The 13225-nt window shown below is 38.5% G+C and overlaps 1 protein-coding gene across 5 annotated transcripts in view; it reads left to right on the top strand.

The window, feature by feature from the left end:
* ARHGEF6 (Rac/Cdc42 guanine nucleotide exchange factor 6) overlaps positions 1-13225 on the top strand; it is a 1746213-nt gene that overhangs the window by 1087044 nt on the left and 645944 nt on the right. For all 5 annotated transcript variants that reach the window (XM_044065305.1, XM_044065303.1, XM_044065304.1 and 2 more), the window contains one exon: positions 7703-7841. In XM_044065305.1, the coding sequence (XP_043921240.1) occupies positions 7703-7841 (139 nt within the window). The remainder of the gene's footprint in view (positions 1-7702; positions 7842-13225) is intronic.

The following is a 13225-nucleotide window of genomic DNA, read 5'->3' as shown; positions in this document are numbered from 1 at the left end:
TCAGCATATCAAAAAGAACATAGAAAAATACATACAGATTGGGGCACTCAAATCCTATCTCAAGGTCTTAAACAGATACTTGTATAAACAAAAAAATATTCTTTCTTCCAAAGTGCTATATATTTTACAGAGGTTCCCAATGAGAAATCCAGGTGCTACTTTAAAGAAATGGGGTAAATGCATTTAAAAACATTTTTTGGTCCTTATTAATTTTTGGAGGGTTTTAAAGTATTTCACCCAAGCAGCTCAGGTGAGTGTAAGACCACCAAGTGTGATTATAGCCTATCAAAATGTCTTGATATGGTACTGCAATGACCTTTATCTTTAAAGACCCTCTCTAATTTTGTCTGAATTAATGGTTGAGATACTAGACCCTTCCCCAAAACCCTCCTTTCAAATATTAATAATTCAACCATTTCCAACCAGTTAATGTTACTATATGCCTTTGCAGTGGGCCACTTCAGACATCGGAAAGGGATAAGGAAATCCCAGTATCTTAACATAATATATTGCTGTCTGCTTAAATTTCTCAAGATTCATGATCCTAAAAACTATGTAGCACTCCTAATATTTGCTTGTGGGACATACTCAAAATTTCAGATTTTCCCGCCAATACATTCCATTGCAAGTTTGGTAAAAAAAAAAAAAGGCTTATTCTTTATGCTTCACTTCTATACACACACCATTCAAGTCCTACAAAAAAAAAAATGTCCCAAAAGTAGTCTCCCACAAGCTCACCTCTTTTTCTGTCTGTAAATCAAAGCTTTATTACATTGACTACTGAGATCATCTGAAAAGTCTACAATCACAGATCCCCATTTCACTTTTTCTTTATGTTGATAGAAAACAATGAAACTAAAAAGATGCGAATATCTCAATTTTCACAATAGCGTTTCCATCACGAACCACAAAGTAAAACTTTTCCATCACGAACCATAAATTAAAACTTCTCAATTGTGTAATTCACTGGTATCCTTGCAATTTGTTTTAAAGACAGAATATAAAGATCTACTTACTAGAGAAGCAATGATAGAGCCTTTAGACATCCATCTTGATGTTTTGCTGAAGTGCAACTTATTAATCACTTAATCCTTGAAGTGATGAGTATTCACCTGGAAATGTTTCCATTGCAAGGCATACTGGTGAATCACAGCCTCGGTGTTGGCAATGTTTAAATACTAGTTTAACACCCTCTTGGGAACATATATTTTGGAGCTATGATGAGATCAAGCAATTTTGGGAAGACGTTTGGAATACATAAACCAGACTCTGTCATACTGGGAATCAAGTTCAGAAATTTCTGGTCTTTAATGACTTCTGTTAACCGATGAGATTAAAATATTACACGTAATGCTACTATCTGAAAAAAAAATATTACTTGACACTGGAGTAGCCCTTCTCCTCCAAGTATAGGTGAATGCTGGCACATTATTCATGGTATTTATAAAGATGAGTGCTGTATACCTAAGAGGAGAGGTACAGAACTTAGTTTTTATATACGTTTACTCCTATAGACAATTATTTGATGACGTGCACCTTATTCAAACATAAGAAATCCATATATGGGTCATTTTAGATGTATTTGCAGCACTTACCCATGTGTAAAGTTTTTGAAATTCGACCATCGGAAATTGATACAAAAGATGAACACAGCACACTGTAGACAAGGAAATGCTGTTGAATGAAAGTCCAAATCAGGAGAATAATAAAAATGAGCACTTTCGTTCCCTTATTTTAATTGGAACCTCATCAGATAAATGACTCAGTAAAATCTCATACATTAAATAAGCACAAGCAACCAGTCAGGTTCTCTCCACGATAAATCCGTTAAATCAATTAATAAACACTTTGCCTTGAGTTATTTCAAAAACAACTGCCTATTTCAAGTAGAACTGCAATCATAAAAATATTGTGCACAAATGTTTACATATGTAAAAAAAAATAGTATATAAAACCTTCAAATAATTATAATAAACATGACAAAATGTTGAAAGTTAATTAAAACTCCAAGAACACCAGTGTAATACAACTGTAACCCTAAGTAAAAATGGTATGTACCTAATTAAACCAAACTGTATTTCCTGATATAAAATACATGTCAATGTTGGTGATAGAGATTTTGTTATTCATGGTCTTGAACTCGTAACATGTTTATGAAATTATGAACTTTGACTATCATGATATTAACCCACAACAAGAATGTCCGAATATGCTGATCCTGAACACAAGGACTCCACAATAAGTTGACCAGATGATTCAATATAAATAAAAGTTTTATTTATATTGAATCATCTGGTCAACTTATTGTGGAGTCCTTGTGTTCAGGATCAGCGTATTTGGACATTCTTGTTGTGGGTTATTTCAGAGTTGTATCCTGTTACGCTATTTTTCCTGGTTATCATGATATTACTTGACCTTTTTTCCCTGTCTTGTTTCTTGGGCAAGCTTCATCTCAACCTTTCATGTTTTACTTTCTGTCGATATGGCTTTTGTAAACTTTATCCTATTTTATGCATTTATGATAAAGGACAACACTTGAGTTTCCCTTATTGTATTTAATTTTGTATATCTATTCTTAAGTGCATAAATGGACTTTAGCTACAAATGTTCATGCATATACCTGTTAGTCGAGGCTTTTTTTTCATTCTACCTTATCATGTATAATGTTTTATATTGATTTTTGTCATCATAGCTCTGTAACTGCATCAAATCAAAATGTTCAAATTTAAAATTAGTCCATAAAGACAATATCCTACATATGTTTATAATATTGCTGGAGCCTGTATTGAGATGTATCAGATATGCCTCTTATTACTTGTTGCTATGTTCAAATAATAAGTAAAATGTGCAAAACATACACTTACATAAAATAATCAAAATTACACTGCAAAAAGAGGACGTTCTCTTTTTGTGGTCACTTAACTAGGAAAGAAGAAAACTGGCTCCGTGTTTATACTTAAATTTGTCTGAGTAGTGGTTCTATTAGGGAAAGGGTTTTGGTAAGATTGTGTGTAGGTTGGAGGTTAAGGGCAGGGTTAGGGTTGGAGTTAATAAGGATGAACTTTGAAAGCATTTGTAAGGCATACTGTGTGAAGCTGTAACTGTGTGAGATGTTGTAAATTGCAATGCATGTTGGTACATAATACTGTGGCTTTACAGTGTTGCAGGTCACAAAGTCTCTCGTCGAAAAAAAAAAAAAGAAACAGTAAATGAAAGTATGCAACTGAAACTCACAATGCTCTGGCTGCCTGGATGTATAGGTTGGATACATCCCTCATTTTTTGTTCCTTAGGCTACTCAGCCCTGATTTTGTTAGATACAAGCCCTTCATATCTAGAGACTTATGGTGAGGAATAGTTATACCCACATATTAAAGCACATTACTTTGGTATAAGAAGCCATATTTATGTTGTTGTTGTTGTTGAATCAATCACCCCTGCAAGTTGAAATCTGCCTTGAACTGTTCTCTGTGTTTTCTTTATATATCCAGAGATCCTAATTAACTACCAGGACTGTTAGACAATTCTTGTAAATGCATTCCTCTGTAGGACACACTACTTATAAACTCCAGGTTTGTCCATAACAGATAGGGATTTGCTGTTGACTTATTGCAACATTAAGACATGGATTTTATCATCAATATATGGCTTGGTAAAAAAATATAGACTGGTGGAATTCTTGGATGAGTTTGGTAGGAGACTGTATGAATGGGATTCTGTGCAAGGGTGTAGTTATGCATACTCCGTGTATTCAGGTGAGTACATTTATTCTTAGCATCTCAGAAACTTTATGAACCAAAGAGTACAGAATATTTAAAGCTGTCTAAACCAGTGTCATTTGTTTAGAACTACACAAAACATGTTTAAACAAGAAGGAATACACTTCTAAGATAGTTATTTTTATAGTTATAATTTGTTACAGTTGAAAAGCATATGCTCCTTTCCAAAGTGTGCAGGGGCAGCATTTTGAGGGTTGAGTACCTTTTTTTTTAGATATAAGTAAGTGGTAGGGCAACTCTATGAAGTTTGAGTAAGTAATGTAAATTTCTGGCTACACCTTTGCTTTTGTGTGATTGTTCTTGATAGGAGCAGTTCAGATTGGGGTGGGAAGGTGGTTCTGTGTCAGAAACAATGATTTTCTTTGCTGTCATGAATATAATTCTTCTAAAGATCTATCAAGAAAGCAGTTATCAGCAAGTTTTGTCTAGTATTTTTCCCACCCAGTGATCCAAAGATGTTTCTTCAGGGATACTTCTCATCAGCACACAGTGTTGGTTTATACAAACTGGTTGCCAATAGGCGACCTGAGCATCTGGGAGAGTGATCAATGTTAACCACTTTACAAAAAGTAATATATGAACCGAGGCTTGCTCTGATGTTTTCTACTGCCACGCACGTGAAGAGTCATTCATTGGACTTGATCTTTCACTTTGGCATTATAGTCATGAATCTTTGGTTGACTCAGTTTCTCTTTTAGACGATCTATCTTCTGACGAATCTTAGAGCTTCCCAAGAATATCTTTTGATCCTGAGCTATTTCACTACATGGATTTTTATGAGCGGTTATGTGATAGTATGTACTGTGATGCCACAGGTGCAGCCTTAAAACTAGTGCTCCACTGTTTTATACTTTGATGCATTGGGTGTGCATGAGTGCAGGCTTAAAACTAGAGCTGCAGTTTTTTATACTGTGATGCAGTACTTGCACATGAGTGCAGGCTTAAAACCAGAGCTGAACTGTTTTATACTGTGATGCATTGGGTGTGCACGAGTGCAAGCTTAAAACTATAGCTGCACTGTTCTATACTGTGATGCAGTAGGTGTGCATGAGTGCAGGCTTAAAACTAGAGCTGCACTGTTTTATATTGTGATGCAGTGGGTGTGCACAAGTGCAGGCTTAAATGTAGAGTTGCACTGTTTTATACTCTGATGCAGTGGGTGTGCATGAGTGCAGGCTTAAAACCAGAGCTGCACTGTTCTATACTGTGATGCAGTGGGTGTGCATGAGTGTAGGTTTAAAAGTAGCGCTGCACTGTTTTATACTGTGATATATTGGGTGCACATGAGTGCAGCCTTAAAACCAGGGCTGCAGAGGGAGCTACAGAAGCTGGTGTGATCAAGAACTTTATGTTCTCAGGACCCTCAGCTGTAGATTGAATTTTTGCCAGATTAGCATGGAGATGAATTTTTGCCAGATTAGCATGGAGATGGACTTGTACTGAATGGACACTATAATTCCTGCTAGTCTTAGAGCACAGATTAGAAACCAGTGCTCCTGCCCAGTGCTGTCTCTTGTACTGAGAACTGGCCAGCTCATCTTCAGGTGGTTCTCCTCTAGTAGCCTGGCATGTCTTGCATCTCATTGACCTTTTTAGACAGAGCACTGTAATGCTTAATGCTGTACTTTATTTTCATGAATGAAATATCCTCTTGTAGGAGGGAGATCTGTCTGATATTTCTTTGTAAAACAAAGTTCTTACTCACGCTCTTCAAACAGAATTTGGATAAATGGATGGGGAACTGTATATTCACTCCTGGGGTACTGCCCATGTTTGTTATGGACAGAAGCAATCTGCAGAATGACATAGGGCTCCATCACCCAAGGGCCCACTACCCTGATACTACCCTATCCCATATCTGGGGAATTAAGATACAATAGTGTCCTATCCTGGGTATTACTGGCTAGGATTGTAAAGATTCATGTGCCATTAGCCTGTAATCATTTATGAACCCATATGTTCTCCCAGCACTGTACTTTTCTTGGAGAGCACTTCTTCTGTGCCACGCACATGCGAGTTCCATTATGTAACTGCTAATAGAGTCCCATAGATGGCCTTCAGCTTGTGCACAGCTTTCTGGACGACTGACCTTGGCTGCTGGTCTCCTGCCTTCTGAAACTGGACCTGAATGTGAGATAGTCAAGACTTTTGGGCACATTAGTGCTACCACCATTGTTAAAAGAAGTTTTAGTAACATTTTTGCTCCGGAAGCCATCTCTAGGCATGGGTAATGTCGCAGACAATAGTTTTATCTGTACTGTCCCTTTTACAGATAATGTTATGCGAGTACAGCTGGAAAACTGTCTGACTGTCTGCCTCTCTGTCTGTTCATAGCCACAGTGATCCACTTAAATTTCAAGTTGAGCCTCAGAAGAGGAATAAGTACTGTTGAGGAATGTTAATGATCATGTGATGCCACAGGTCCATTGTTTTGGTATGTCTTGGTATTTTTTTTTTTTATTTCAGCTGCATTCAACATGGTTGGCCAAATTACTCTTTATGACTTTTGGATTCTCACTCTGTTGTGATTCCCATGATCCTACTATGATTTTTTTTCTGATCTTTGAGACCATACTCAATGGTTGATCACAGCAATATCTTCTCTAACTTACTTCCTGATTTTGGACCCGATATTTGGGTACTACAGACTTCCTTCTTGGCTTCATGAATATCACCTTGTGCATGCTTGCATTGGGATATGGTATAATGAGAGAAGAACTGAGTTTCCATTGTTTTGCACCCAGCCAAGTGGCCACCCTTCATAATATTAATAATGGTTTTAAAGTATTTCATATGTTCATTTCCATAAACCACCTGAAAGTTAACCTTTCTAAAACCAAGGTTTTGAGTGAATGGGCTACTGTTTGCATCTCCCTTGTTATTTGCAGTGTCTCCGTAATTGTACTGGCAGAAGAGGATATGAGCTTTGTAGCACATATACACTGTCATGGACTGACCCTGGATGAGGAATTGGCAGATAGAAGTAGTCTAGACATGTGTGGGGCATTGCCAAGATAAGCTGCTATTACCAAAGGATTTACCTATCTAGGTTGTCATCCTTCCCTCATTTCTTCCTGATTGATCTCCAACAATGAGCTTCATCTAATCTTACCTTAGTGATTGCAGCCAATGTGTAGCTGTAAAGCTGCAGTACTTACTGACGCCACATACTTTTGCCCATGTTATCCCTTTCTCCGTGGACCACATTAGGCAACCTTGTCATTGGTAGATCACATGCATAGTAACACTTTTAATGTATTTTAGTCTTACACAATAGTTCAGAAACATGCCTTGAGCCTGTCATTTTACTCATCATATCTGATCTATGAGCAAGGGGTTGCTTGGTTTATTTAACAACTTCTGGATCAGTGGTGGTGATGATGATGAATGGTGATTCTGGACAATGTTCTTTTGCATTTAAAGGCACAGTTTTTGGGTGTTTTTTTGTGTTAGTGGCTCAGGAACAGTGACCTATTTTAGTCACCGTCTAAAGACAAATATTCATAATCTGAATTTTTTTGTTGTTCTTTTTGTGTCACTTAAATTTTAACTGCCCATTATTTTAATATTTGTAAAATTTATCTATTACACTGTAAAAATCTGAACTTGAAAGGAACTATTCTTTGTTGGTTAACATTAAGGTCTCGTGTACTAATATTTCTGTAGAGCCTGCAATGAGCAAATGCCACCAAATTATGTATATGCAACTAGAAATATAATCCACTTCTTGTGTAGTAATGCTTACAGATATGGAACTATATTTTTGGTGATTAAATGTTTACATCTTGAAATAATATGACATGTTTATTGCACAGTTGTGAATGACACGCTGTAAATGTTTAACACCACATCATTGTGATAAAATACCAGTGAGAAGTTACTGACTGACTTTATCTTCCTTTTTTGTTTTTTATGTTCTTTCAGTGATGAACTTGATAAATACATGGAAAGTTTAGGTGCAACTAGTCCAGGAATTCTGATACTAACTACAAACCTCAGCAAGCCATTTATGAGACTGGACAAGTATTCTAATCTACTTCAAGAGCTTGAACGGCATATGGAGGTAACCAAATAATAGTTGTGTGTTTGTGAATCCTTAGGGGAAACATTGTATGTTGCAAAAATGTTGGTGTGGGGGGCTCTTACTCAGTACATCATTATAAATAGAATATTTACAGCATGTTGGTCATTTCTTCTGAGAGAAGAATTCTGAGAAAATCCCTTTGGAAACTCTTTGTGTCTTAACTGTGGATACCTGTAAGCACAATTGCATCATCGTGAATTTGGGATATTGGCACATGGCACTTCCTGATCTGACACCCCTTAACACAAAGTTGAGGCGGAAGAAACAAGGACCCTGTCTGAACTTGTACTCCTCCCTTCTCTAAAAAGGAGTTTCAGTTTTGAACTCCCTCATGCTCTACATTCCCATGGAGGACATGTGAGGAGTATAAATTAAAATAAATAAACCAGATCTGCCAATTGCACCCTCTAATATCTTGTTCCTGAGTGGCTTCCCCCTTTGCCCCACATTTGTTATCCTTCTGTATCTTGTACTAATTTATGATAATGTTTTTGCTATTTAAGTTATCATAGCTTTGCTTCTTTGTGACATCATTTCCGCATTATTAGTAATCAGATCATTTAGCTTGAGGAGCATGAAGGTAGATTTTTTTTTGACAGCCTCAGACAGAAAACAAAAATCCTTAATTTTATTACTAGCCAGGAAAGACAAGTTGGGAAAGATAAAATAATGAGCAGTTTTAAGGAAGCAGAAGTTGTCTGCACTGATTATAATCATAAGGAAGAGTCCATCACGGACTATTTCATATTCCTGCAGAAAGTATGTATCTGAATACGTGTCCCAAGGAGAGGAAAAAAAGCCATTACCTTTAGGTGGAGGCATATGTCTTCTCCCTTCTAGAAAATCCAGCAAGTTCTTCAGGTGGTGGTCAAAGCTTTTGTGACCACAGACCCAAAGTGCTCATGGTGTCCACTACTTTCATAGTGGATCGATGTGTGTCTGGCACATCCATAATCTTTCTGTTGTAGAACTTAGCAGCACTCTTCTGACCTCTTGCAGTCATCCATTTCAGGAAGCACTTTGTCTTAGCTCTGCAGGTTCTTTATCAGTCACATCTCTTCAACTAGTCTAATATTCTAGCTTGTACACTGGGTAAAATTCTTGAGATCAGTACCTTAAACTAGCTGAGTAGGCAGTTTATTTTGGTTTGTTCTGTTGATATCAGCATGAATTTAGACAACAGTTGTACTTGCACTTTTAATGCTCATAGACACACTGTTCCTACTTGGACCATTTTTGGTGACCTCATAAAAGAACTACATACTGTAGGCCACCTGCTGCTACAGAGCTCTACAATTACAGCCTTGGCCTTAACTGAGCTAAATGTTTTTCAAACTCTCTCTCTCTCATCTCTCTCTCTCTTAACTGCTGGTATAACATAGCATGCAGATTTAACTCGTACTACAAAAGTGTTGCTGATTGCTAATTCAGTATACACAACACATCAGTAAGTGATGTGGACACTACTACCTTCACATTTAGCACAACTCCTACCACCATGATAAAAAAAAAAATCTTATTCAGAAACTTAAACCCACTTTTCCTACTGCTGGTAACTCCACAACAGGGAACATTAAGGTCAGCCATCTTGTTCATGCTGTCTAAAATGCTTGAAAAAATGTATTCACTTACAGCTGATAAATAAGTTACTTTCCACAGCATATCATGGAGTTAGGCCAGGCCATAGCATAGAAACAGCATTATTAACTTTCATAAACTATGTTTGTGACAGATGAAATAAAGACAAAGTGACATCATACTAGGTCAGCTGACTGGCACAACCTGCATTCAGAATTATTTTTAAAAGACATGTATATTTGGTCAGCCAGAAGAACACTTTGTTTCTTTGATTTGTGTAAGATGTTTGAATCAATCAAGAAGACATAAACTTATTTACAAAATTATAGCTAGCCATACTGGCATTTTTAACACAGGAAAATTTATAATTATTTACAAGTATTTATAAAACTGCAGCCAGACATGCTAGCACAGATAGCAATATCTGATATCCTCACATTTCTCCCCCCTTAAAGACTCAAGCTAGATTTTCAAGTGACCCTAGAAAATCGTTGCTTGAAAATAATGGAGCTGGCTGAAAATGTATCAGCCAATGCCCTGTGTTGGGAATCCTTCTGCATTAGTATTGCTGAAATCTGGACTGGCTATTGCAGGGGTTCCCCCAAAACCTCTTCAAGCTTCTGAAGTGCCTGCCTGCAATATGTGGTCCACACTGCCTTATCTGTTTTGTTTTTCCTTGTTAGGTCAGTAAGGAATGCAGCTATTGTACTATAGTTAGGCACACATTTCTTATAGTACCCTACTGTCCCTAGGAATATTTCTACTAAGATATGATCTATTAATCTATGGAAGGTTGCTGGGGTATTCGTCATCCCAGATGGCATCCTTGTAAACTCATATAATCCAAAAGGTATTACAACAGCTTGGTCTGATGAGGGAGATGACTTTTTTGAGCTATGATGCAGAATTTGAATTGCCTAGGCATGGTAAGGCCTTGCTTTGTTGAATAATGTTGGCTGCCAAAAAAGCAATTACTAGAAAATGGAAATCAAAATCTAAACCAACTGTACTAGAAGCAATGAATATAGTTGTGTCTTTCGGCTTTTCCCGGATAGGGTTTGCCACAGTGGAACTCCGGTCTGCTAATGATTGGTAGTTGATTTTTACGTGCCGAGTTACCAGCCCTGATGCACAACCTTCAACAAAGGTACGCCCATTCACGCATGTCTCCACGCAGAAGACGCTCCAGCTGAGAATCGAACCGGACAACATCTTACTGTGAGGCGACAACGCTACCACAGCACCACCACCACCATGGTTCAACTAATGAATATAGTAACAGAGATAAAACAACAGGAGCAGAGATCTTTAGAAAAGGGTAGGAGCAAACTACATAGGAAAAAAATCAGAATTGTGGGAAGAGTACATACAAGTAGGAATGAGGTTTAAAAGGTGTCAGAACTTAAATGTTTTCATTTGTATAAATGTATGTATTAACTGATGGGTTAATAAAAATGTTTCTTGTTTAAAAAAAAAGACAGGAATTGAATAATTTATGTAATGTTGCTTAGGTTATATGATGTACAGCAATATATGCAAAGTAAAATGTTTGCTATGTTAATTGTAGTGCGATTACTTTTATATGAATGTTGCAAGTGGTAATTAAATAAAGGTCTTTAGGAAAAAAAGGTGTTACAACAGCTGATTTCTCTCTGCCAGTATCCCTTGGTTAGATCAGTCATGGTATGATACTTAGCCCCACCCAGCTATTCTAAAGCTTCATCTGTTCTAGGCATGGGGGGTACACATTTGACTCTGTACAGCTGTTTAACTTTCTGTAGTCTGCACAGAATCCAACACTACCATCTTTCTCTGTAATCAATAGTACTGGGGTACCCAAGAACTACTGGACTCCTGAATTACCCCCAGCTCCAACATTTTGTTTATTTCCTCCTTCAAAGTCTGTTTGACTCACTCAGGCATCCTATAAGGAACTTGCTTGATAAGCCTTTGGGGTCCCATATCCACATGGTACTGCAGTAGGTTAGTACACCCATGTTTTCTGGTGAACATGCCTCCAAATTACTGTAACACTGCTCCGTATTTCTTTAACATGAATAGGGGATAGCCACTGAGATATTGCTACCTCTCCCACAGAAGTGTCAGTCCAAGCCTTGCTGAGAAGGTTAGTTACCCAGTCCCCCTCAGTCTCCTCCTGCCATCCACTGTGAATTCTCAGCACCAGGGCCTCTCTAGCATGATAAGGTTTCATTAGGTTAACATGATGCAACTCATGTCCCTGCCTCTTGCCTACTAAGTTTACCATATAGTTAACATCACCAACCTTTGCAATCCCAGGCGAATAAAAGTAATGCAAAATGTCTCTTGGTATGCTTTATGCCCATATGATGTGCAAAAGGAATGTGATGGGCTATGACTAAAGGTGTCAGATGGTAGGCTCTGGGCTCTACCAACTGCTGTATTACCGCACCTTCTAGCTCTCCCTCAGGGGTCCACTCTGTTACTTGAAGTCTGAAAAAATGGTGAGTAACTGTGAACGTTTTTAATTAGCTAATAAAACAGACTTGTATTTTAGATTTGTGGTTCTTGGATACTCAGCCTTTTTTGCTTGGGGTCCGCTCTGAAGACTTTGTTCCAGCATAGAGACTCCCCTCTTCCTTGAGCATCAGGTGCCTCCTTAGCTACCACTCTCAAGCCTTGTAATGTAGGGTCTGCAAGTAGAGCCTGTCTCAACTCTACTTTTGTGACCCTGCCCAGCTCTCCTTCTACAGGAAGCCCATTCTCCTTTGTCAGTGGTGCCTCACTGTCAGCCTGGATACCACCACTCATGTCATTGCAGTCAGCTTGTCCCTGGGAACACCAGTACCTACCAGCAGCTGTGCTTCACCTTCAGGCTTACTGCTACAAGGTAGCTACCTCTCTGAAGTAACCACATCACCAGCCCCAGCTTCAGGCATACGATCTCTCTGGGTCTCCCCCAGGCTACCAGACCTACTTGCCTGTCTCCAGCTTGACTGTGTGTCGCTGCATGCACACAAGGCACTATACACTATCAAAATCATCCCCTATTATGACATCTGCAGGGGTATCCTCCAACACACTTACCTGCTTGTTCCCTTCACCACCTTTCCAATCAAGATGAGCCCTAGCCCAGGGTATTTGGAATGGGGTCCCTCCTAGTGCTGTGACTGGTTGTGGACTGCCCAAGCAAGTACTGCTTCTCCTTAACCACTGTACACCTCACAATGGTTACATCAGAAGCTGTCTCACTTAGCAGTGGTCTCGTTTCTATCCACTAACGTAGGATCCAAATTTTGGTGATTATTTGACACTTCTGTTGTTTCCAGACAGTTTACCACTGGCATTCTATCATTCCCACTTGCTGGCTCCCTCACTTTTTGTTTCTCACTTTGCTTCAGTAGACATCTGTATGCTGCATTGGCCCCTCGGATTACATTTGAAACATCTAATCCCTGATCCTGACCGTTTACTTGAACTAGTTACTGGTGAACTCTGTTGGAGTGGTTTAGACTACACCCCATAGATTCCGTTATGTCCATGTTGCATGACTAGGTATCCCTTATACATTGGTGTCCTACTTGCCAAGTAGAGATCCCCTTTATCCCCAACTCATTTGCGGAATTTCACTCTGCCAACTAGATCCTCATGTCCTCAGGCAAAGTGCTAAGGGCCAGTTCCCTCACCAAAAGGTCTGCCAGCCCTTCAAAAGTGGTGACCTGACATCTACTCACCCATCTATGAAAATAAGTGCTTAGTTCAGCAACATATTCACACACACTTTCATCTGCCTTGCATCTATGCTC

Source organism: Protopterus annectens, chromosome 3.part0 (assembly GCF_019279795.1).
Source record: "Protopterus annectens isolate FY-2018-M chromosome 3.part0, PAN1.0, whole genome shotgun sequence".
Taxonomy (NCBI): Eukaryota; Metazoa; Chordata; order Ceratodontiformes; family Protopteridae; genus Protopterus; species Protopterus annectens.
The sequence above is the reverse complement of the archived record's forward strand: the minus strand, read 5'-3'. Positions and strand labels throughout refer to the sequence as shown.